Genomic DNA, 26,937 nt, shown 5'->3' with positions numbered 1-26,937 from the left:
CTTATAAGATGTGTTTCTGTGCAGAAGCCATTTCTTAGGTTCCAGCTTGGAGGAACAGCTTAATGAGATGCTCTCATTCTCCACCCTTCTTTTGTTCTTCTCCAGTCTATTAAGCTATTAGTATACAGCTGTGCAAACTTCATCTCATTCAAGTTTAGAAAAATCATTGCACAGTGTACATTTTAAACTGGATTCCAGGTTTTCGTAAATAATCTCAAGGTATCTTTTAAAATAGAGGTGCTGCATAAACCACAAAAGTTTTGATAGCCGTTCTTTTGCAAGATGACCAGGTAATGATCTCATTCCAGGAATTCTTTTACTTGATGATACCATCTTTATTTCCTAAATCAATCATAAATTTGTCTCCAGCTGTCAAAATTAAGAAGACTCTGAAGAACCTCACGGTGACAGAGACACAGGATGCCGTTTTCACTGTGGAACTCACACACCCTAACGTAAAGGGTGTCCAATGGATCAAAAATGGGGTTGTGCTACGATCCAATGACAAGTATGACATCTCAGTCAAAGGAACAGTTTACACTCTGAGGATTAAAAACTGTGCTGTTGTGGATGAATCCGTGTATGGCTTCAAGCTTGGAAAGCTAGGAGCCAGTGCCAGACTGCACGTTGAGAGTAAGTTGATTCAGAAACACTTTACAAGTAGCCGGTTAATGGTTACCGCTAAGTTAACCCATATCCCTGAATTGTTTCAACTTTCCTCATTAGCTGTCAAGATCATTAAAAAGCCAAAAGATGTGACCGCCTTGGAAAACGCCACCGTTGCCTTTGAAGTTAGTGTTTCCCATGACACGGTTCCAGTAAAATGGTTCCACAAGAATGTGGAGATTAAGCCAAGTGACAAACACAGACTGGTCTCGGAAAGGAAGGTCCACAAACTGATGCTGCAGCATATTTCCCCCTCGGATGCTGGGGAATATACAGCTGTGGTGGGGCAATTGGAATGCAAAGCTAAACTTTTCGTGGAGAGTAAGTATGAGACAGCCCCCTATGGCGTTTCCCTAGATGATCCGCATGTGTTCATTTTTTGGTTGGTTGGTTTCATCCGCTTTTTTAAAAAATAATATATACTAACTGAAGTACTCTTTGGTTTTCCCAAGCATTGCATATTACAAAAACCATGAAAAACATTGAGGTACCTGAGACGAAAAATGCCTCCTTTGAGTGTGAGGTGTCCCACTTCAATGTCCCTTCCATGTGGCTGAAGAATGGCGTGGAGATTGAGATGAGTGAGAAGTTCAAGATAGTCGTGCAAGGGAAACTCCACCAGCTGATCATCATGAACACCAGCACAGAGGACTCTGCAGAGTATACATTTGTCTGTGGCAATGACCAAGTCAGCGCCACCCTGAAAGTGACCCGTAAGTACACAGACAAAAAAGCTGTATAAAATATTTGGGAAACTCCGTATTACGTATTATTCCGTATTCTACACCTTTCCTTCCTAACCGTTAACCCACTCAAAAATCCTTGATTGACACATCTACTATGTGTTCACACTGAGTTAGGCACTAGTATCTCTACCTGTTTAAAATTTTCTGATTAGAGTAGCCTGGAAAGGCTACCTACAAAGATGCTCTAGTGTCTATCACTAGCTCTTTCTGCTTGGCCTTGTCCTGTTGTAGAGGGGTACCTGGAAGGTCTCACAGCTCATATCCCTGAACTACAATCACCTTAGCAGACATATTAAACACGTCCCTAGTTTTCACTCTGTGCTTGTTGTAACTCACATCATGCTGACACAAAGTCTCCTTGGGTGTATTTTCTTCCCCTTTGCAGCAATCATGATTACATCCATGCTGAAAGACATCAATGCTGAAGAAAAAGACACCATTACCTTTGAGGTAACCGTGAACTATGAAGGCATCTCATACAAATGGTTAAAGAATGGTGTGGAAATCAAATCAACTGACAGGTGCCAGATGAGAACCAAAAAGCTCACGCACTCACTGAACATCAGGAACGTGCACTTTGGGGATGCAGCTGAGTACACCTTTGTGGCTGGAAAAGCTACATCAACAGCCACCCTTTATGTGGAAGGTATGGTTTCACAAACGTCCTATCCATAAAAATAAATGTGAATACACTATGCGAAATGTTAATCAGTGCACTAATTAGTGAATGGAAAAATAAAATGTGGGTATCCATGTCACGAAATATTGTTAGCAATAAAAAGCCAGTGCTGGTACATGCTACAACATGGATGAATCTTAAACACTTTACGCTAAGTGAAAGAAGCCAGTCCCAAAGGACCATATATTGTGTGATTCCATTTATAGGAAATGTCAGAATACACAAATCTGTAGAGACACAGATTTGTCTCTAAATCTGAGGGCAGACAGTAGAAGGTGTCTGGAGGGTGATGGCTGAGGGGTGCATGGTTTCTTTCTGGGGCAATGGGAATATTCGAACATTGATCATGGTAATGGTTGCATGACTCTGACTATACTGAAGGCCACTGAATCGAACACTTTAAACAGGTGAATTGTATACTAAGTTATGTCATAAGGCTGTTAGAAAGGTTAATTTTTTTGCATGCTGTTTCCCAGCTCGTCATATAGAATTTAGGAAACACATTAAGGACATCAAGGTTCTCGAGAAGAAGCGAGCCATGTTTGAATGTGAAGTTTCTGAACCTGACATCACTGTCCAGTGGATGAAAGATGGCCAAGAACTGCAGATTGTGGATAGGTCAGTTGTTTTGTTTTGCCGCGTTCAAGGAATGCGCAGTTTGCTTTGAGTCACTGTGCATTGAACTTCAATTTCCATTTCATCTACAGAATAAAGATACAGAAGGAGAAATACGTCCACCGCCTCCTGATCCCATCCACCCGCATGTCTGATGCCGGGCAATACGCAGTGGTGGCAGGAGGCAACATATCCACTGCTAACCTCTTTGTAGAGGGCAGAGATGTTCGCATCCGGAGTATTAAAAAGTCGGTTCAGGTATTGTCTACATGCTGAATTTTGGGAGACATCATCAGGAGCCCGTCATCCATAGTTTGGTATTCTAATTTTTTAACTTTAGAATTTTCTAAGCACAGTCTTCTAAAGAATGAAAACAGCTGATCCCTGCTGGCTTAGACTCTTGATCTGACATCAATTTAGTCACAGTTTTCCCTCACTTAGGGAAATGGTGTGTCCTTAGCAGCTGTCTAGATACTTTAATTAAAGCAGCTGTGGAAACTTCACTGTCTAACAAATGGCCACCTGCCAAGCCGCACAAACCAGAAAAGAACGAAAATTTAAGTTGCGGTGTTTACACAGCAGCTAGAACTCAGGGAATTTAGAACAAGGTGGCATTTCCTCAGAAGCCTTCTGTTATGGAGAGGCAGGTATGTAGGGACTTGGCTGGAAACACTTCCTCTGAGGTCCAAGAGGAAGACCGGTGCGGGCAAAGCTGGATTCCTAGCAAATATGCCGAGCCAGACACCTCTGCTCTCTACCACATGTGCAGAATTTATTCTCATGAGGGCCAGTCTTCTCAAATGATGTAATGGAGATAACATGGTACGAGAAGTGTCATTAGAGTTCAGATTTATCATATTGCTCGTCTAAGGAGAACCGGGCCACTCAGGCCACCTGAATAAATCTTCTGTCCTTTATTGTCTGATTCTGAACTTTGATTTCTTCACTCTTAAAAACGAGGATAATAGCTTCCACCTACCCCAGTAGATTCTTGTTCCTACTCCATGAAATCAAATTGAGTACTAACTTAGAAGAGCTTTGTCGAAAATAAAAAGCCCATGGGCATAAAGTGTCATTATTTCTGTTATTATCAGTTAAGAAGCAAACATTTAAGGACTCGAACATGGTCTCTTTGGGGGCAGCATCCCTCCTCAGTGCAGGTATAAGCATGATTTCTACAGAAGAAGTTAGGGCACCAATTGTCCAAGGATATGCAGGACAAATCAGAATGTGACACAACCAGTCAGCTTTTTATATCATAATGGATAAGTTTGGCACACTCTTGAAATAAGCAGTTTTAGAAACAGGTCAAAACTGAAAGGAAACCGGGGCTTCAATTCTCTTTTTCTGTTGTTCCATCAAAAGGTTATTGAGAAACAACGTGCTGTGGTTGAGTTTGAGGTCAACGAAGATGATGTGGATGCCCACTGGTATAAAGACGGCATTGAAATCAACTTCCAAATTCAAGAACGATACCAGTATGTGGTGGAGAGAAGAATCCACAGGATGTTTATCTCCGAGACCAGGCATAGCGATGCTGGCGAATACACCTTTGTGGCAGGAAGGAACAGGAGTTCTGTTACACTCTATGTCAATGGTAGGTGGAGATATTGATGTGTTTTGTGAATCCAGCTAGAGTAATCCTCTTCTTTAACTTCCCAAAGTGCTGATAGTTTCTGGGAAATCTCTAGGGAAGCCATGGTCCTTGTATGCTTGCAACTACATTTATTTTCACATCATTCCCTGGTAAAGGGACAGCAGCTATTAAAAAGACTTAAAGATGTCATTTCTTGAAAGTGCCTAGTGGCTGGATCTTCATTGAGTTGGTCAACACTACTTAATAGCCACTGTATGTCAATTATAATAGACCCCCAATGGGTTTCTAGATACAGAATTCAGCTGGTCAAGTTTTCTGCCCTTGGCCCCAAGTGCTTAAGTACCAGTAGACTTACCAAGCCATAGGGTCATTTCCTTTGAGAAAACCCAAAGGTCCTCTTTGAGGCCCCAGAGGGCCTAGACAGCCACAGGCAATGTTCACCTAGGTTTTCTCTGCCCCAAGCCCTAGGATCATAGGCTCTTACTTTTAGGGGAAATTCCACATGCTACCAAAGGCTCAGAGGGGTGCCATTAAACCATTTTCTTTCTTCATTACAAACCTTAGAGCTGAATTTGAAGCTGACCTGGAAATGAGACTAACCTAAATAGAGAAAATGGACCATTCATCCCTATTTTAATTTTGAGTCATATCTGTCTGCACAAATACCCCTGAGGCAGATGAAGGAACTCTAGGAAAATCTCAAGTTAATAAAAATGAACCATATTTCCAACATTCCCTCAGTCCCTAGGAGACCAAGTGATCATGATATCCAGTTCTTATTATTTCTGTATTAGTGGTGGATAGACTGAGGCACAGAGAAGTAAAGGTCAGAAACCAGCCTCACAGGAGTCCTTTCTCCCCATTTCTGTGTTCAGTAAACTAGCTAGTTCCCCTCTCTCATCACAACACAGACAAGATGCTTTACTTAGGATAGCAGGAAAGTGAGTTTTTTTCAATCTACCTAATTGCCTCTAACTAGATCTGGAATAACATGTATTCTTACCTTCGTAAGATTGTGCTTCATTGGCACCTATATATAAAGAAATGACTATGACACATACACAAATACTTGGAAAACAAACCAGTATGAAATGAACCACATCACCACATGGTTTGTCCAAATGATGTAAAATTAGGTAGCACGTGGCAGTTGTTCTCACAATTTTTTTAGTTTTGAGAGAGAGAAAGAGACAGAGACAGAGAGAGAGAGAGAATGAGTGGGGGAGGGGCAGAGAGAGAGAGGAACAGAGGATCCAAAGCAGACTGTGCTGACAGCGCAGAGCCTGACATGGGGCTCGAACTCGCCAACCTCAAGATCACGACCTGAGCTAAAGTCAGACGCTTAACTGACTGAGCCACCCAGGCACCCCTGTTCTAGCATTTTTTAGGGTACTGTGCATCACTGCACCCCTACCCAGACCCCAACATGCAAAGGGGCAACCACCTTATGTTGACAAGTTCAACACTCGCAGCAACACCCCATCACCAAGCCTCAAATAGAAGTACCTTTCTAAAGTTATTCTCTCTCCTCGAGGACAAAATTCCAAATGTTTTCTTCCTTCCCAGCACAAAGAACATTCCAATATTCTGAGGCAAGTAAAGTTATCATAATTCCAAAGTTTTGTTTCTGGGCACTGGCCACAAATGAACACAGACTTTCACGTGCTCTCTTGTGTTGTCATGTTTTTTCACAAGCTGTTTGTTTTCATTTACTCCCAGCTCCAGAACCGCCCCAAATTCTGCAGGAGCTCCAGCCTGTCACTGTGCAGTCTGGCAAGCCTGCCCGCTTCTGTGCTGTGATATCTGGCAGACCACAGCCCAAAATTTCCTGGTACAAGGAAGAGCAGCTGCTTTCCACTGGCTTCAAGTGCAAATTCCTTCACGACGGGCAAGAGTACACGCTCTTGCTAATTGAAGCCTTCCCAGAGGACGCGGCTGTTTATACCTGTGAAGCCAAGAATGACTATGGAGTAGCCACGACGTCCGCTTCCCTCTCCGTGGAAGGTAGAAAGGCCTCGCTAGCCTCAGCTTAAAATAAAACCTAAGAAACCTGCTTTTTGTGTGTTGTCCCACTGCATTTATGAATACAATTTGGAGCTCATACAAGTGGATTGCTGCTCAGCTTTCAGAAAGTGCCCTGATGCCACATGAATTAAGATAAATCCACGTGCTCCATTCTTCTTTGAGGTCTGCAGGTGATTTAATCCTGACGCATCTTGTGGTCCCTTTCTTTAGTTCCGGAAGTCGTGTCTCCAGATCAGGAAATGCCAGTTTATCCTCCTGCTATCATTACCCCACTTCAGGACACCGTCACTTCTGAGGGACAGCCAGCCCGTTTTCAGTGCAGAGTTTCTGGAACAGGTAGGTTCATGAGCAAAGGTATCGTTGCTAATACTTACACAGAATGATCTGAGGAGAGCTTTCTCACATTTTCCTCCATCACAGACACCTCCCAGGCATAATTTGACTCTTAATGGGAATCTTGCAAAAGACTTACTTGAATTACTGAACTAAGGAATAGACCATGTTTACCACTACTGAACTGTAGCATCAAAAGTAAGGGCATTATAATCCGAGAGGTTAGATTTGAATTGTGGCTCCCCTGTGTGACCTTAGGCAAATATATTATTTCTCTGGCTCTCTTTTCCTCATGAGTAAAGTAAGAATAGTATTGCCTTTGATCTTAGAACATACCTTTCACAAGGGCAGGGATTCTGTCTTAGCACCTAAAACCTGGTGCCTAAAAAGGCAGTGGCTACTAGAAGGTAAGACCGTTGGCAGTGAGGGTGAATCCTTGTCCTAGGATAGCTTCATACATAGTGGATAGTCAATATGTACTTGTTAACTGGACAAAAGAATGATTATCAAATGACTAATACCAATGAGGATCGTGTTAGATAACACATACCAGCACGTAGCACAGTGTTCATCATATAGTAAGAGCTATATGCTCTTTAATTGGGGCATGCTTCCCAAACACCCACGGCCCTGTCTCACAGCCTCAGGAGTCTGATGTTGGTAGAATGAGGCAAAATATTTGCAGCTCTTTCAAGCCAATTATGATTGTAAATTTATCTCAGGTAGGGAAAAAGTAAATCAACTTTATCCCAAATGAAAGTCACTCTCATATTCTTGGCCCTTATATATGCCCACCAAAGGGAAATTCTTAGAGCTTAGCTTCATAGCACTCCTAGTTAAGTGTGGGTTTATTTTTATGCTTCTTCCATTGGTTTATGACCCAATCTCTGCATTGCCATGAGCCATTTTTGTAAACAAGTCAGTATTTCAATTGGCCTTCTAAAACCTGATGATTTCCTCCTCTGAGGTGAAGATGCTGATCTAGAAACCAAATGGACCTGTTTGATTTTTATGAGTATAATGAAAAGATAATTAATGATGTAGGTAAAGCATCTATAGGCCTGGCTGGCAAGTGACTGGTGCTCAATACATTAATTTTATTATAAATATAGAGGGGAATTATATAAACATAAAAGTCTGGTAGTGGGCAACCAACATGGGGAAATACCATAGACTTTGTGAGTTTGAGAAACACTAAATATTAAGAAATAAGATCTGATTTGATAATATCCTACTAACACAGTAAAGAAAAGGCATTTTAATATCAAATTCATTAAAGCCACACTAAATAATTTGTCCTTCCATTGAATTTTTAGAGGAAAATTTTCAAATCGATATACATATATATGGGTCATTTGAAGCAGTAGTCTTTATATAGTACTCTTCAGTTTATAAATAATATTATAGTTTTGCCTTTAAGGTATTACAAAAATATGTTTTAAGCCTTTCATAAGACTCCAATTGGGGGACGCCCGGGTGGCTCAGTTGGTTGGGCATCCCATTCTTGGTTTCTGTTCAGGTCATGATTCCGGGGTTGTGGGATCAAGCTCTCATCAAGCTCCATGCTAAGGGTGGAGCCTGCTTAAGATTCTCTCTCTCTCCCTCTGCCTTTCTCCCCTGCTCACACACACATGTTCTCTCCCTCTCTAAAATAATAATAATAATATAATAATAATAATAATAATAATAATAATAATAATTTTTAAAAAAAGACTCCAATTGGGGTAGAAAGAGAAAAATATCTTTTTTATATGACTGACATCTTTAAATGTTTAAATGGACGTTATAAACTTATGGATTACTAACTCTTCATGTGTGGTACTATTTATACACATATAGAAATTTGAGCACCCTCTTGCAAATGTATTTTCTATATGGCAAAATGTAAGTTCTTTAAGTAAAATGCCCTTTTAAAAGCTTACCAAATCATAAAGGTTGATGCCCCTGGGACTAAATATATTTACACAACTTTCTCTTAGCAAGTATTACCCTAGGAAAGTAAATTCAGCCCTGCCTTCTACAAATGTGAAAAAAAATTATCAGTCTTCAGAAACCTCAGTCACATGTTTTTGGAACTCAATACTTACTGAAGCATGGAACTTGGCCCTCAGCAATCTAGTGGTGCTTTTATGAGAACGTGTTGCCTACTGAAGGTCTCTGGTGCCACCTACTGGTGGAAAAGCAATTTGTAAAAGCAGATTTTTAAAACGTAATAAAGCTACATTTTTACCAATGTTTATTCTACAGATAATCAGTATCATTCAAAGGCTTACTGAGCAACAGCTAGCTAAATAAAATGATAAGTGGTCTGGCAATGATGGATTCCTGTTGTTCATTTAAGTAACTCTTCAGGTTTATTCGACTGCTATTGAAACATTACACTAGCTGCTAGGGATGCCAGACCTGGCTTTCATAGAATTGAGTGTAGGTGAGGAGACACACGTGCACAACTAGATCCCAAGGTTGTAAGTGCCATAACAGCCCATGTACTCAGCGCTGACTGTTTGCAACATGAACAGAGATGCACAGACTGGGCATTGAAAAATCAACAGGATCCTTGAACACAGTGGTGTTCTAGGCAGAGAACGACATTTACAAAGTCATAAAAGCTTGCAAGGGTACTTCATGTTCTGGAAACGACAAGTGGCTTAAGTATGGTTGGAAAGTGATGTGATAAGTGGATGAGAAGGCCAGGAAAGAAGGCAAGGGCCAGGTACTAAAGGTTTGGTATTCTATGCTTAGGATTTTAGATTTTACCTTGTTTATACTAAGGAGCAACTGAAGGATTTTTAAGCCCCTCGGTAACATGATTTACTTTTTTTAGAGACACTACTGTGGTAGTGAAAAGAGGAATGGTCAGATGTGGGAGGTGAGACCAGGTGAGGACCAAGGGAGAGGCCATCCTAACAGGCTTGGAAGGTGCTGACAAGGCCCTCAATTAGGGGAATCGGGAGAAAAAAGGGTGTATATTGAATTCAAGAGGTGGAATGAACAGAATTTAGGGACCAAATATAGTGGAGTAATAGAATGGGGAGCAGGGGCAGTGGAGAGGCCTCATGGAAGCCAAAAGAGGCCAGTGACCGACACAGAAAGGGGCAGCCCATTCAGAAGCACCAAATCCATTACCAAGAGAGGTCTCACCTGTTAGCTTATTTCTTGTTGACAATACATGCCTATCCTAGGGCTTCAATCAGTTTACCTCTGTCAGTAGTAATATGCAGAGAACCTTGCAAAGTGGTGAACCAAACTCTTCATCTTCCATTTCTGTTGAGGTTTAATAGACAAACTAAATAGTTATAGAATGATCGCTAAATTCCATGTGATGGTGTTGTCTCTTACATCACCTGGCCCTGACTTTTGGTAAATTATTAAAGGCACTGCTGATCCCTTGCGAGGTTAAACATTCTTTCTATAATAACTGACTTGTGACAGTGGTTTATAAAGCTCCTTCCATGTGTAAGCCATTTAATTCACACAACAATTTATTGCAAAGAATAGCTCATGCACTGGGTGTTGTATGGAAACCAATTTGACAATAAATTTCATATATTAAAAAAAAATAGCTCATGAATTACTATGCATCTTATTTTACAAATGAGAAGACTGGTCCAGAGAGATTAAATGACAGGTGTAAGGTCACACAGCTGGTAAATTGTGGTATCAGCATTCCATTTTCTACCTTACCTTGCTACCTAAGGAAGTGAAGAGATTTAAAAGGAGAACCTGTAGTATTTTAAAAATACTACCACCATGGGCAGGATGGAGGGAAACCTTCACAAGCCAATATTTGTGCCAAAATGCAAACAAATGCTAGCTGATTGCACCACAAGAGAATCCTCCATAGATGGTAATTAGATAAGGGAGTGGTATAGGGATCATACTCAGCTTGGGTTGTGGCTTTTAAAACAAATAACTAAATTTAAATCCACTCTTGACTTACAGGGTTACTGTTTCAATGGAAGTATATTTTTTAAAGTGCACGTTACCTTAAACCATAACAATATAATGTTATTTTATCTTTGCTTTGGGGTTATTTTCTATCATTTTAACATGATTCAACTCCTTATATGAAAAGAACTGGTTTTATTATTATATACTATTGTTACTTTGAAAAAAGCCAAATATATCTAAGATGCCCAAATTCCATTACTCTCAGTTTTAAAAATTATTTTTTGCTTTGCTCAGACCTTTCAATGCTTGCTCATTGGTAATGACAGTATAGAATTTTTTTCTTCAGACTACAGGGTGTCTGTTTTATACTTTTGGGAATGTTGATTCTCTCAGCTCTCTTTTTGATTGATCTTTCTGCCCACCAGAAGTGCAGATTTTCCTCTCCCTGTCCTCGTAAGCAACCACAATCCTAGATAAAACCCATCCTGATGACTCTACCTTAGGACTATCTTTTTCTCAAGGTCACTATGTCAAAACCTTGACCCTGTTTCCACAGCATGGACTGCAAATGGTTAAAAAGAATATAATTAAAATTATAAAAGTTCAAATATTACAACCAGTCTATAAGCTGGATTTTTCTGGAATCATGTTTTTCTTAAAGATGAAAAGGAAACCTAAAAGAGCAGATGTGGCAAGCCCAAAAGGGAAATCTAATGTTATTAAGATAAATATGAAATGTAGTCAACAATGTAATCAATACTGTGTTTGCAGGTAAAATCATCCACCACTTTTTGTGATTTTAAATATCTTTTTTTTCTTTTGTGATGCAGATCTAAAAGTGTCTTGGTACGCCAAAGACAAGAAAATCAAGCCATCTCGGTTCTTTAGAATGACTCAATTTGAAGACACTTACCAACTGGAAATTGCTGAAGCTTTTCCGGAAGATGAAGGAACTTACACTTTTGTTGCTAATAATGCTGTTGGTCAAGTATCAAGCACAGCCAACTTGAGACTGGCAGGTACAGTAAACAACTTTAAGAACCACATTTAAATATGGATCTAATCTTACAATGCCAGTAACAATCACTAAAGATTCCATGTAAACCATCATTGGCCCTACCATTCTCTTTTAATGCAACTAATTGTTTCCATGTTATATACGACATTCTTACTTTTCTTTTATCCCATCTCATGATGAATCACAAACCATCATTTTCTATTTTGCCCTGCTTTGTCTTTATACTGTTTTGTAATGTACTGCTCTCCGCGCCAGCTTTCATGCTTTCTGATCAGCATGTATCAGAATGGAGAGAAATATGCTAAAGAAATACTTAGATAGATTTGTTTTCTCATTTAGCTAAGATGAAAATTTAAAAAAAAATGTTTTTTAATGCCAGCGTTACTATCCACCCATTGTCTTGACACAATTCTGAGTTCACAGAAGCTACAGAGGATGATTTCGGGTCTGGACACCATCTAGATGCATTCGCCATCATTCCAAGAATGCCTTCAGGTTAAGGGGCCCAGTCCAAAGATGGTTTAGCATTTCTGATATTTGGGGCTTTTAAACTGCAATCAGAAACACTTCCCTGGCAGTGGGGAGCACTTTGATTCAAAACAAGATAACAACAATATTTTTATACAGTCAGACTATTTTTGCTGAGCTAATTTAGTCTATGTATTCTTAACTATATACAAATACATAAGGATTGAAGGCAACTTTGATTTTTCCCTTAATTTTAAATACAATAATAATCAGATATTTTCTTAATAATCAATTTAAAGTGGTTTACAAAATAGAAAATCTGATTTTATAACCAGAGGGGAAAAAAATAAAAACAGAAAACAAGAATACCTAAACTAAATTGTGTACTTCACTACTGCCTTCACAAACAATACAGTAAGTTTCTTAGACTATTTATGTCTCCATTTGTTTGTCTGGAAAATGGAAGTGAACATGTGTGACTTGGAACCAATAATGTCATACGTTGACAAGGCATTAAGATTGGTCTGGATTCTAGTCCACCATTACAATTTACGACAGATCTGTAGACAACTCCAAATGAGTTCTGGTTTCAATGCAGGGTAAGACATTAAAGGTTGGCATGCTTCTTTTCAGGATTTAGCAAATTTGGAGAAGTTACATCAAACTCCCAATGGCATGTTTCTTCGTCAGTTTCATTTAAGAAGGACTCCCTTGGCCAAAAGCCCATCTTCATCCAGCCTCTATCAAGCCTCAGGGTGCACAGCGGGGAGACAGTCAGATTTCATGCAAGGGTTTTTGGCATTCCCAAGCCAGAAATCCAGTGGTTTTATAACCAGCAGCCAATTCTACCAACAAAAGATGTAGTTTTCCATTTTGAGGAGTCCACAGGCATGGCTTTAATGCTTATAGTTGATGCTTACTCAGAGCATGCTGGGCAGTACTCTTGCAAAGCCGCCAATAGTGCTGGGGAAGCCTCATGTGCAGCTACACTCACAGTGACTCCAAAAGGTAAAGCTCATGTTGCTTTAAAGACTTGGATTTGCTTCATACCTCCTACTCCCACTGTTACTAATGAGAGTCTCTACTGTTTGTCTCATTGCATAGTGTGGTCAGTCGATAATTTACTAATAAAATAACACCCAACAAGTCCTCCTTAGTTCTCAATTATGGGTTAACCTATGCAATTAAAATCTCACTGAAGTGTATATTCTGCGTAGTACACTAGTATTTTTTAAGGCATCAGCTTTGCTTGATGTTTTTACTTTTCTAAACAACATCTCGTGGTTGAATCATTAATGATCCATTTGCTGTATATTGTTTATAAAGTATGCAGAAGAAGAAGGACAAATGGTATCCTAGGAGAGGGAAAAGAGAGAGAGAAAGAGAGGGAGAGACTATGTAACTCTGGTTAGCTGCAGTGACCACAGAAGGAAGGACGCAGAGACGCTATGGCATCGCATGAGCCTTCATCATCCATTCATCACTGGGTCACTGGGAATGAACTTTCTTTTGTATGATCTGACATCCTAGAGCATACTCCATTTGGCATGCTGCTTCTAAGTGACAATGACGTCTTCCATCTTCATCTTCCATGCCATTTTATGTTACTAACCTAACCAAGTGACAAAGCTTAGATCTTAATATTCTTTTCTTTTTCTTGTCACTTGATTATACAGTGCAAGCCCTAGCTAGGCAGAGTTCTGGGAAAGATGTAAGAGAGTCCACCAAGTCCCAGGCAGTGGCAGATTCCTCTTTCACAAAGCAGGAGAGCAAACTATCCCAAAACGAAATTAAGTCATTTCAAGGATCATCATATGAATATGAATCACAGGTTTTTGAAAGTGTATCTCAAAGTTCCATCCACACAGCTGCATCGGTTCAAAATGTAGAGTTGCGCCACACTGCGTCCCTTTCACAAATTGCAGAAAGCACTGAGTTATCTGGGAACTATGCTGAAGAGGCAGTGGGTGAGGCACCAAAGATTCTCCTGCAGCTTCAGGACCTCTCTGTAAGGTGCGGCGACACTGCTGAATTCCTCTGTGTCTTACAAGATGAATCCTCTGTTGATGTAACCTGGACTCACGAAGGCATAAAGATCGAGGACTCTGAAAGAGTGAAGCAGTCACAACGTGGAAATATTCAGTTTCTTATCATATGTAACGTTCAGCTGGTAGACCAAGGACTGTACAGCTGCAGTGTCCACAATGAGTATGGAGAGAAGACAACGTCAGCAGTACTAAGCATAGAAGGTGCTTATTTGGCTTTTAGCTCTGACTTGCTTCATTTCATCCCCATCGCTTTATGCAGCTTTTCTGCTGTGCAAATTGAATCAATGAATATATTAATTAGAATATCTCTAACTTAGCACTCTATTCGTAAAAGACTCACGAAAGTCAGCCAAGTTATTGGCCAGACTTGTGATGAACATTTTTAACTTTCCAGTCTAGATTCAAGGAAGTGTAACTTTCAAATCTCATTTCGGAAGGTTATGGTTTATTTCACGTGCGATGCTTTTCCTAGTATTTCCCAAATATGCCCCCTACGAGGCACACTGAAGAAGGTCAAGCTGTTACAGTTAATCAATTATTGATTATTTATTATTGTGCCTGATACTGCGCCAAGCTTAAATTTAATTATTTTAATATTAGGAGGCTCAAAAGTTCTCATCTGCCCTTTGTTTGCAGATCTGGAAGTTCTAGATGTTTATAAGGAGCAATAGAAAATTGTGCACTGATAATGATAGGGCTCTGTCTGGACCAAAATTAGGAGTCTATAGCTATTTCTTAATAGGTGCTGCTGCTTCAAAGTCTCAGATCTTCCTGGAATTCTAGAATTATCTCATGGCAAGATTATTATTTTTGTTGTTATCGTGCTTGATTTGCCACCATGTCTGGAAGGGAATGAATAAATTTGTCTCGGAAAAGATAAGTTCTTCCTTTTATCCATGGACCTCCTCTTAGATACTAATGAAACAGGAAAGTTATTCTTCAGGTGCTAGAATCCCATGCTGTATGTCTGTAAGCAAAGAGTCTTTACTGAGTCCCGTGAAAGGTAACTGATGGAAGAAGTTCTAGCATCTCCAGGGGTCGGTGGAGACCTGTGGCCTCAAGGTCTTTTCTGATCTCTCCATCCATTTTTGAAATATTAGAGACGAGCAGGGGATAGTACAGTCCTATATGACAGCCATCTTGGCTCTGAATTTTGACAGAGTCTCATGTATCATTTAATATATCTGTAATCCTCATTCTCCCAAAGGAGTCTTTTTTATCTCTTAATCTGACATTTTGTTCTGTAGCTCTTTCTGGTAACATTTTCATAGGCTTCAAAGGGAATAGCTCCAGAACTGAGATCTAGTTATGCAAATTAGATGGAAAATCCCACCATCCAAAGAGTTGACCCTCAATTTCACCATAGCTGCTGGCTAGTGCAATAATCACACATAGTGATTATTTATCTGGAGGTGATGTGGTGACAACGATGACGGTTTCTGCAGCCATATAATTGAGAGTTGGCTGTGTTGTGGAGGTAGGAACAATGTAGGTCTTTCAATTCGTTTCCTAAGGAATGTAGGGCCATGGTACATGCTCGATCAGCACATGGCCAGAGTGGATTTAAGCTGGACATTTTTGCCACAGGATTTCTAGTTCACTCAGTTCTAATGGATTATATCATTAAAGTGTTCTTGGAGCATGAGCATTTTTCTCTTGGGAAGACCAGACTGCCTCACTGGTACTTAAGAAAGTGAAAAGATAAGCCACTTTTAAGTGTTTGAAGAATGAAGGATCAGGCACAGTTATCTAATTATTGCACATAAGACCAGTCTTTACATGTTCCTCTTTTACTTTGGCCTTGTAACTCTACGTAGGCAGAGTAGTTATCCACAAAGATCAAGTAGGAAGGTAAACCCTGTAAGTCTGTTTGAGTAGTTCTTCTGTACGTAAAAGTATAGATATATCATATGTTAGTTTGGGAACTAACATGCTGCTTTCCTTCTCATCCTAATGACACATCACCTTCTCTAAATTCAGTGTGTGTTTTACTCTTACAAACACAGCTAATTTATTACTTTTCCTAACTTTATTCTCACCTAGCAAACGAATCGCAAACCAGAACAGTTACAAAAATTGCCCTTGGTTCAGACACTAAAAGTTTTAAAACACACAAAGAGTCACAAAATAAAACAACCCATGAAGTAAAGAGAGAATCGTCAAGTAAAACAGCAAGTTTGTCATTCACTTCATGCCAAAGCCCACAAGGAACGGAGGAGCCACGGAGTCCCGCGTTCCCACACAGTTCCACACGGATGGACAGAAGAACAAGAGGGAACCAAGGCACCCACCTTTCCCAGGAAGCTGCCCCAGAGATGATTGTGTCTAAAGCCTGCGCCTTTTCCCTATATAATAAAAGCTATTTTGACTTGAGGACTCTGTTTTGCTCCTTAATATGTAACCAGACTTTGTGTAGTCTCAAGTTTTAAAGGTGGTCCAAATGAAAGGCATATTTACTAGCAGGAAACGCTTAATTCTGCAGGAAAACCTGAGAATAGCCCTCGGCAAAAGGCGGCAAGTTAGAAAATGCATGTTCCTTCTAAATGTGATTCCTTCTCTTAGCAAGTGTTCCATCGATAGGACATTTTTATTTTTAAAAAAGAGAATATTCCTTTAGTTGATGGATTGCTTTTTGGAATGCATGTAAAGGCATGGGGAGTTATGAAACTAAAAGTGGAAATTTCATAGAGAACCTAAAATAAAAATGTTTTAAAATCTTTCTGCCAACATTGTCATGTACTTTATCAGCTCATTGATTTGTCTGGCATGGATTTTTTGGGTGCACTTGGGGGACGTAGTTTTCTGTTACTAGAATGAAGAGGAAATTATAATTATATGAATATATGAATTGAGGCAGAAAGTATATCAGGTTAATCATTAAAATCTCTTTATATGTTTTCCCATTTTAGCCCCAGAATCAATTTTGCACGGAAGGATTGAAGAGGAGATTGAGGTGGAGATGAAAGGTATTGTTATATTGGATGTGAGATTTAAGTAGAAATTCTGAAGGATTAATAGAATCCTTGACCTGCCTACTTTCTCTTAGTAATATTGAGAAAAATGACATAGATGTACAAATATATCTCTTAGAGTATATATTACTATGTCGCATGCCTGGTTTAGTATGCTGATGGTTACATGCATTTCACAGTAATTTGTTTGACAGTGATTTAAAGTCTTATATTTAAAATTTATCAGCCATTTTCAACTTCATGTTTGCAGCCATTTTCATAAGTGTGTATCAGAAAAAGTTGTCATCTTAATGCATGAAATCAATTAGTGGAAGTTTGTTTTCAAAATCGCAGCGAGTTAAATTGAACAATAGGCAATCACCTAGCTGTCAGTCTCAGAATGCAATGTCATGAATGAATTATGATGATTGAAATGCTACTTCATTTAGGATGTGTGAAAATGTTACATTCTCATTCTGGTTTACACTTCATGCACATACATCATTTTAACATTGATCTGTCTCTTACACTGGCTTGCAGATAGCTGCCTTACGTGATCATTATTGCCTGCTTTTCTCTGCGTAACGTTGTGACTTTATGGCTGTATTAGTTCGAATAAACGCCTTCTCATTTTATTTTAGCTAATTACTTATGGTTAAAGTTCTTGCAGATTTTTTTAAATAGTTAATGCTCAAAAAGATAATAATTTAATCCAACAATCAAAAGGATCAGAAAGGGCGTTTATTCCACTCTCTGCAAGTCAGGTAAGATTTTCCTCTTAGCCACCAAAAGAACAAAGATTTCCCGCTCTCAAAACAAACATGCACAGGAACATGTTATTTTGAAATGCATTTTTGCTTGTTCAAGAAGAAATTTCAACAGTTTGAAGAAAAGACCAGACAACGAACGATTTTCGTGTCAGAATCTTTTAAACAGAGCATGGTGTTGCGTTTATTCGAACAAATATGGTGAGTGAATTTTTTTTATGGATTTGTGAGAATCTGTAGCATGCATTTTATTTTATTTCCTATTTTGCAATTTCATTTATTTTCAACTTTTTCAAATACTATGGAAAATAGTAAAATGCTTTATAATTTAATTTTTCTTTCAGAATTGTCCTCTGAGGGAGAATCTGAACATTCAGAAAGAGATGCACGTGACGCCTTTTCAGATTCTGAAGACTTCGATCACAGCTCCATGGCTGCTAAACGATATGCAAGTAGAATATCATCTACAAGCTCCTGGCCCGAATATTTCAAGCCTTCTTTTACCCAAAAACTTACATTTCAATATGTTTTAGAGGGCGAACCCGTTGTTTTCATGTGTAAATTAATTGCCTGGCCAACTCCAGAAATGACTTGGTTTCATAACAACCGACCTATCCCAACAGGTCTTCGACGGGTTATAAAAACTGAGAGTGATTTACATCATCACTCTTCCAGCTTAGAGGTTAAAAGTGTCCAGCACAGAGATTCTGGAAGTTATAGATTATTGGCAGTTAATAGTGAAGGGTCCGCTGAATCAACGGCATCATTACTTGTTATGCAAAAAGGGCAAGATGAGAAATGTTTAGAATTTCTGAAAAGGGCAGAACAGACACATGAGAATATGGAGGCTTTAGCTGAAAAGAGAGAAGACAGGATAAAGGTAGGCCTGAGGTTTACGGGCTCTCCCTTTAACAAAAAACAAGATGTAGAACAAATGGGATTGATGCGAACTATACACTTTAAGACAGTAAGTCCAGGCAAGAAAACTGACTTTCTGTGTGATGAAGAATATTTAGAAAGTAAACCTGACCTAAGGGAATGGCTTAATGTAGGTGAAAGCTTCCTGGATGAGGAGACCAAAACGAAGTTGCAACGTTTACGGGAGGCTAGAAAAATCTTAACGGAGAAAAAGAAATTATCTCTTTCAGAAGTGTCATTGGAAATCAGCTCGAGAACTCTGAGAAGTGAAGCTAGCGATAAAGACACTCTGCTGTCTAGAGAGGAGATGGAAAGCAGGTCTGTATCTGATCTAGCCGAAGGTAGGGACAAGGTAGATCCTTCAAGCGAGGGTATTGTCCCAAATCCACATGTCCTTTCTAATCAAATGGATCAAAATGTAGCATCTGGAGAACCTCCCACAAGCTTTCAAACTACTATTGATGAAGAAATTCTCCAGACTGAAATAAGAATGAGCCAAGAGGCATTTCTAAGAGAAAATCTACAGAAAGACCATTTATATGGTCAGATTCTAGTAAGTGAGGAGACCCGAGCAAGAAAACCACTTGAAGAAATTATGACCAAAACTGAAATTGGAGAGTCATCTAGATATATCACTGTTGTAAATAAGAACGAGGAAATCTATGAGACTCCTGAAAAGGTGCCCCAAGTTATTATGCCACATGCCAGTGAATCTGTTGGTCCAGTTATAAATATTGAAGAAAATGAAGAACGAGATAGTGTGAGAATAAGAAAGGATGATTTGAGAGAATTACAGCATTCTGTTTCCACAAAAGTTGATGAATTCAAACCTGAACAAGAAGAAGAAAATGCACGATTTTATGAAAGTCCTTTCCAAAAGCATCCACAACGTTGCCCACCTTCATTTCTTCAAGAAATTGAATCTCAAGAAGTTTATGAAGGGGACAGTTGTAAATTTGTGTGTCACTTTCAAGGATATCCTCCACCCATAGTGACGTGGTACAGCAATGATATACCAATCCCCCGGAACCGAGGCTATATCTCTCAGACCTCGGAAAACTATTCAATATTAACTTTCTCTTCTGTTCTTCCTCAAAACGAAGGTTCTGTTACCTGTGTGCTGTTTAACCAATATGGAACAGTAAAAACAACTGGCACACTTAAAGTGAAAGCAAAACAAGGGCACGGTGTCGAAGCACATAGAGTCCCTGTGTTTCATGAGTACACGGATGAGGAAGAGGAGCTGGCATTGGTGTTTGACCAAACAAAAGGCATTCATCCATCTTTGAGACAAAAGGGCCAAACAAATCTCCATATGTTACACGCTAACCCCCCATGTCCTCCCTCTGCAGATGTAGAATTGCTTTCCTTCCCTGTAGAAATTCAGATAACAGCAGCTACTCCCACCCCAGAACAGGATAAAGAGTCCAGAGAACTGTTTCACCCCGAGGAGCTGGGAGCTAAAGCAAGACCTCAAGATGAAGCTTCTTGGTCACCAAAACACAAATTTATATTTTCATCTGATATTACTAACGAGCCACCAAAAATGTTACAGGGAATGCCGAAGCATATCAGGTGTGGAGAGGGGGGTTCCATAATACTTGAATGTTTGTTATCTGGTGAGCCTAAGCCAGTTGTAACATGGTTTCAAAATGGAGTCATGTTAAAGCAGAACCACAAGTTTCAGTTTGAAGAAGTTCATTTTAGCCACAGATTATATATTAATGACCTCAATTCTCAAGATTCTGGAAAATATAAGTGTGTTGCTGAAAACAATTCAGGAACAGCTGAGAGTGTTTCAGATCTGACAGTGGAACCTGACACTCACAGGGAATATAGTCGATTAGGAGATATTGGTGGAATTTATGCAAAATATTCCAAAAATCAACAAATTCAGGGAGAATCTGTGAGGGCGCGTTTTTATGATTACCCACCTGGTCCTTTTACTCCCCAATCCAATATAAAAGAATATTCTGTAAGGGAATGTTTTCAAAGCTTTGAGACAACTGAACAGATAGACCAGAAAGCCCAGGTTCATTGCACATATTCCAGAGAAAAACTACCTAGATTTATGCAGGGTGCTTCTAGAGCCACAAAAATTAACAAGCCTGTCAGAGCCAAACTCGTACAATATCAGGGTGAGGGGAAAGAGGGACATATAAGTGAAAAATCAAAGCGGTACCAAGTAGAGGGTACTGTTTATCCATTTGTCGAGGATATCAGTGAAGTTAAAAAAATTAGAAAAGAGGTAAAAAATGATTTTGGAAAACTTGAAGCAGAAAGGGAAGATGTGCAAGAATATGCCCTACGTGACTATTTACCAAATATCTACTCTGAGAGAACTTCTGATAGTTATGATACAAAAGATCCATCTATCATTGTGTATGAAGAACCCCTGGGTGAAGAGAGGTATTACCCGGGAAAAAAAGTGAAGCATAGAATCATTGCATTTGAAAACTTACAACGTGTAGAAAAAGGGGTTCTAGAAAAAAGATGTACCAGGAAATTTGTCAATCCTCCTCAAAGGAAGCTTGGTGACAGGGATTTTCCATTGAAGCCAAGAGACTCAAGATCAAGTAACCTAAGTCAGGCAGAGACAATGTCTCCAAACACTGAACCAGATTCCTCTGACATTGTGATGAATTTAAAGCTGCTTTCTTCTCAAACTCTTAAGGAATTTGAAGTACAAGAGAGGGAACAACCAAAAGAAACAGGTCTTCTAGATCAGTCTACAATTTCTGAAAGGACTGAACATGAAGTACCTATTACATTTGACTTAAAGCAATTCCACTCTCAAATAGAAAATGCAAATATAAAATTCCAAGCATTAGATGGCAGTCAACCAGAAGCATACTTTAAAATCCAACGTCCTGCTTCTGAAATAGCTGGTGCTGAGAACATTGTATTTGATCTAAAACAAATGTATTCTCATATAGGAGATCCAGCAAAGGAGTTTCAAGGGCAAGAAGCTAGGCAGCAGGAAACACCTTACCAAGAAGAAATTGCTGGCACTGAAACATTGCAATCCGAAACACAAAATACCTCTAAAAGTGTGCAAGATAACATATTCACCAATCCAGAAATTTCTTCCAGTCAGGGGTTTTCAAATAGGACTGTGATGGAGAAAAGTCATTTGGATGAAAGTACCTTTTATTTGGAAAAACATACACAGGAACACAATTTGGAAATTTCACATACTGATATTTCTCTTAAATCATTTTCTGAAGAAACCCACAGTGAATCATGGGCCCCACTTCAAACCTCATCTACTGATGTTGGAGAAATGGATATTTCTGAGAAAAAAGGTTCTCTAGAAAATGGAGATAGAAGTTTCATTTCACATTTGAAAAAAGCAGCAAGTGAGGAAAAGCTTTTAGAGGTTCATGAAGTGGAAGAAGAGCATACTTTGGAACCAGAGTTGGCCCCATTTCAAAAGCAGGGTGGAGAGACACAGGGATACATCACTGGAATTTTGGGAGACCACGAAGGTGGTGATGATCATGAGGCAGCCACATGCCACAGAAAAGTCTCCTTGAGCTTTCCATTCTTGATGACTGAGGAACAGCAGAATCCAAATGAACAAACTAGTGAAAAAAGTGATGCCTTTGGAAAAGAAAAATGCTATGAAGAAGTTCAAGTTCAGAATGAAACTTGTTTCTCCACTACTGAAGAAGGAAAGATAGAAACTTGTTTGTCTGAAAATCTACCTAAATTGGATGAAGCACATACAGCAGAAGTAATGGACTCTGAGACCTCCCTAACACAATACTTACTTGCTGCTGGAAAGCACCAAGTTCCTGAAATGAAAGACACCACATGCAAGGCAAAGCATGTTCAGAGTGAATCAATCACATCAATGGAGGTTGAAGAAGTAACTTTCAGCACTGTGTATGAATATTACAACCAACAACAGGAAACATTAGGTCGCCCATTTTCTCCTGAATCTGATATTTCGATTGATGTGGGAAGTACAAGCAGTGAAGAGATCCCTGAGTTAGATCAGTTTTATACCCCACCATCCTCTGTTGAACATTTTGAAACTCCAAAGTCTCCTGATTTATATTTTACTCCTTCAGATGCAACTAAACAATCCTCAACAAATTCAGGAGGTGAGACTATTGCAAGAACCACACCTTTAGAGGAAGCTGCCGAAAGGTACTCAACACCTTCCGAAGGCGAGGTAGCAGAGAGATATTCCACACCCCCAGGGGAGACGCTAGAGAGATATTCCACACCCCCAGGGGAGACACTAGAGAGATATTCCACACCCCCAGGGGAGACACTAGAGAGATATTCCACACCCCCAGGAGAGGCATTAGAGAGATATTCTACACCCCCAGGAGAGACACTAGAGAGATATTCTACACCTTTAGGAGGAGAAACGGTTGAAAAATATTCTATTCCTACTGGAGGACCAAACCCCACTGGAAACTTTAAAAGATACTCATCAAAAACAGAAAGGGAGGACAGTACACCAAATGAACATTTTCATACACCTACAGAAGAGAGAAGTTCAGCTTATGAACTAGGGCGTTCTGATTCATTTGGCACACCCAATGAAGCCATTGAACCAAAAGACAATGAAATGCCCCCATCTTTTATTGAGCCTCTGACCAAAAGGAAGATATATGAGAACACAACATTAGGCTTCATTGTTGAAGTTGAGGGCATTCCAGTTCCTGGTGTGAAATGGTATCGAAACAAATCTTTGCTCGAGCCAGATGAAAGAATCAAAATAGAAAGGGTGGGTAATGTGTGTTCTTTGGAAATTTCTAACATTCAAAAAGGAGAGGCAGGAGAGTACATGTGCCATGCAGTAAACATCATAGGGGAAGCAAAGAGCTTTGCCAGTGTAGACATAGTACCCCAGAGAGAAACAGCAGTGGCTCTCCCACCTCCAGTAACACATCAGCATGTCATGGAGTTTGATTTGGAAAACACTACATCGTCCAGAACACCTTCTCCTCAAGAAATTGTCCTGGAAGTTGAATTAAGTGAAAAGGATGTTAAGGAATTTGAGAAGCAAGTGAAAATAGTCACAGTTCCTGAATTTACTCCTGATCATAAAAGCATGATTGTGAGTCTGGATGTTCTACCTTTGAATTTAGCAGATCCAAGTATGGCTTCAAGGGAAGAAGAAGACAAAGATTTAAAAATTGATTTAGAAGTATTTGAAATGCCTCCTCGCTTTATAATGCCTATTTGTGATTTTAAAATTCCAGAAAATTCAGACGCTGTGTTCAAATGTTCAGTCATAGGCATCCCTAGTCCCGAAGTTAAATGGTATAAAGAATATATGTGTATCGAGCCAGATAACATCAAATATGTGATCAGTGAGGAGAAGGGAAGTCACACCCTTAAAATTCGAAATGTCTGTCCGTCTGACAGTGCAACATATAGGTGCAGAGCTATCAATCGAGTAGGAGAGGCTATCTGCCGGGGATTCCTCACCATGGGAGATTCTGAAATGTTTGCTATGACGACAAAGAAAAGTAAAGTGACTTTAAGCAGTTTGAAGGAAGAATTAGTCCTAAAGAGCAAATATTCAGACAGCTTTTTTGAATTTCAGGTGGTGGAAGGGCCTCCCAGATTTATCAAAGGTATTTCTGACTGTTATGCACCTGTAGGTACCGCAGCTTATTTCCAGTGTTTAGTTCGTGGCTCTCCAAGACCCACGGTTTACTGGTACAAAGATGGGAGATTGGTGCAAGGTACAAGGTTCAGCGCTGAGGAAAGTGGCATAGGGTTCCACAACCTATTCATAACAAGCTTAGTAAAAGATGATGAAGGTGAGTACAGGTGTGTGGCTACAAACAAGTCAGGAATGGCGGAGACCTGTGCGGCCCTCACCCTAACTTAGTTTCCTGTGCAATGTTTCGGTGCCTCAGTAAGTAGTGAATCGATTCGAGTGCTCCAGATTTCCCAAATTAGATCGATCCAATAAATTTCCAAATAGGTCTACTCGATTTGAATTCAATACGTGGAAAATGCCTGGGAAAACAGTTTCTCTCTGGAGAAATCTTGTGTTTGTAATACATGTAAATAGTCTGTCATCTAAGCTGTGGAACCATCACTGTGTCAACTCTGTTGTGAAGCATCAAACGCAATTAAATATCTCTGTGGCCACCTAACTCTTTGTACTGCTGCTTTACCCTCGTTCCTCCTCCGCAAAAGAGTTTCAGTAGAATGCATTCTCTTTTAGCAGATAAGCTATTTAAGTAAAGTAAAACGTAAGATGGAAGACCGTGTCACATGACCACGCGGACAAATCGGTAAGGTAAATTTCCTCTCCGCTCTGAGTGTAAGTCAGTTTTGAAATTATAACCTCTTTGCATCCAAATCCATGCATACTGACTTGGACTTAGAATAGACAAAACAAACAACAGAAACCAGCTTCACCCAGTTGATGACTAACTCTATAATCTGTTTTACCTTGCGATCTTAATATATTTGTTTGGCTCTTTTACAAATATTTTCAGTATTAATGTCCCCCTTCTTAAATATTTTAATTCTTGCTGGTTTTGCAGGGACCAATGGTGCTTTCTTTTTTGGGTGGAGTTCATCTAGACATTTGCAAAATATGCAAAGAAAAATCTTTCCACTTTTGGGAATACCCTATTTTCTCAATTTTTAAAATGGCATCAAGTGTGAAATACAGCATTTGATATTGGCCTGGAGTGGGGAGGGTGGGGGCAGGGGTGGGAACTACTATGTTACATTTATACACAGATTTTAAACCATAGACCAATTTCAGAGTCTTTAAAATTAGAAAAAAGAAGGGGGGACATTTTTAGTAGTGAGCAATATGGTAATTTGTATTTCAGATTATATGCAAATAAGATATTAAGCTTTCCTGTCATTTTTACTGAATTTCATTTTTAAAACTAGAAATTCATAAGTATTCAAATTTAAGATGTATATATGTTCCTAAAGTGAATTTGTTTTCAAAATTATAATTCTAATAAATTCACAGAATCCTTAAAAATGTGTCTATGTTATCACTGTGAACCTGAATCTTCTTACAGAAAGATGTAATAAATACTAAAAAATTCAGTTTTCTTAACTGAAAATGAGGAGTTGGACCAAAAGACCTCAGAGGTGATTGTTCAACTCTGTGATTCTGTGTTATTCCAATGGTAACTTTTCTTAATATAGTTTAGGATAAATTTTAGTTTTGCAACAAATGATGAGAAAAACAACAGAATATAATACTGAAGTTGTGAATCTTTCCTCCGTCTAATTCTAAATTACTCACTGTTACCTAACAGCTGTATTTGTCCCTGCAGTGAGCAACTTTTATGTACCATGATCATATTAAACATATTGCTTTTAATTCTAAAAAATTTAACATTTGTTTTACCTGTTTTGAGTCACCATAACTCATCCAGATATACTATTGTGGAACAATCATTTCTGTTTCAACCAGTGAGCACACAATATCTGTGGTAATAAGTATGGGTATAATGTAATATATCACATCATCAATCCCTTTAGGGACTTAGGGATTTATTCTACTCCTAGTTACAAAATGGATGTTTCAATAAATTAGAAATTCAGGTCATGAGAAACATGACAATAGCTGGCACAGTGGTGGGGCAGTTCAAAACCTGTTTCAGGAAAGAAGGAAGGAAAGGGAAAAGGACAAGGGAAGGGAAGGGAAGGAAAGAACATTTTATCAAATTGACAGGAAGGAAGAATTTGATTTTGCTCGTTACAATTTTTAGTTTCAAATGCATTGAACTTGAGGATATTCAGAATAATAACAATGACTGAATAAAGAAAAGTAAGTCTTGGCTTACTTATTGTTGTAGATAATTGAGTAGAATTTTTTTCTGAGTCAATGGCATATAACTTAAAAGCCTGAAATATTAATTTCCCTGATGCTGGATAAAGAATTCATTGTATTATGTATACTAGAGTTTAGACATAATTATTAGCTGCCACTACTACATGTATTTTTAACTATACCTTTCATGTTTGAGCACATTTGAATTTTATTTATTGTATTTTTTATGGTCAAAACACCATATTAGAAGTAAGGGAAAACAACTGAAAATATTTCAACATATTAGTGAATTGGGGTAATTTAACTATATTCACACTCATTCCCTTTCCAGGTATTTTGGGAGTTCAAGTGAAGGGAAAGTGGACATCAGTTATATGTTACAAATTAAATGTAAAGTTAAGTGGTGACCATTAGTGTATGAAATTAATC

At 39.0% G+C, this 26,937-nt stretch overlaps 1 protein-coding gene across 50 annotated transcripts in view; it reads left to right on the top strand.

Moving 5' to 3' along the window:
- TTN (titin) overlaps positions 1-26,937 on the top strand; it is a 275,212-nt gene that overhangs the window by 37,224 nt on the left and 211,051 nt on the right. For 49 of the 50 annotated variants that reach the window (XM_053215372.1, XM_053215354.1, XM_053215355.1 and 46 more), the window contains 11 exons: positions 370-633; positions 727-987; positions 1,119-1,379; positions 1,798-2,058; positions 2,568-2,709; positions 2,799-2,964; positions 4,072-4,303; positions 6,023-6,307; positions 6,539-6,664; positions 11,383-11,571; positions 16,996-17,052. In XM_053215372.1, coding sequence (XP_053071347.1) covers positions 370-633; positions 727-987; positions 1,119-1,379; positions 1,798-2,058; positions 2,568-2,709; positions 2,799-2,964; positions 4,072-4,303; positions 6,023-6,307; positions 6,539-6,664; positions 11,383-11,571; positions 16,996-17,052 — 2,244 coding nt within the window. Of the gene's footprint in view, positions 1-369; positions 634-726; positions 988-1,118; positions 1,380-1,797; positions 2,059-2,567; positions 2,710-2,798; positions 2,965-4,071; positions 4,304-6,022; positions 6,308-6,538; positions 6,665-11,382; positions 11,572-12,671; positions 13,047-13,714; positions 14,288-16,517; positions 16,521-16,995; positions 17,053-26,937 lie in introns of all 50 variants that reach the window. The other variant, XM_053215383.1, reaches the window with a different exon arrangement.

Source organism: Acinonyx jubatus, chromosome C1, assembly GCF_027475565.1.
Source record: "Acinonyx jubatus isolate Ajub_Pintada_27869175 chromosome C1, VMU_Ajub_asm_v1.0, whole genome shotgun sequence".
Classification (NCBI taxonomy): Eukaryota; Metazoa; Chordata; class Mammalia; order Carnivora; family Felidae; genus Acinonyx; species Acinonyx jubatus.
This window is presented reverse-complemented; position numbering and strand designations above follow the sequence as displayed.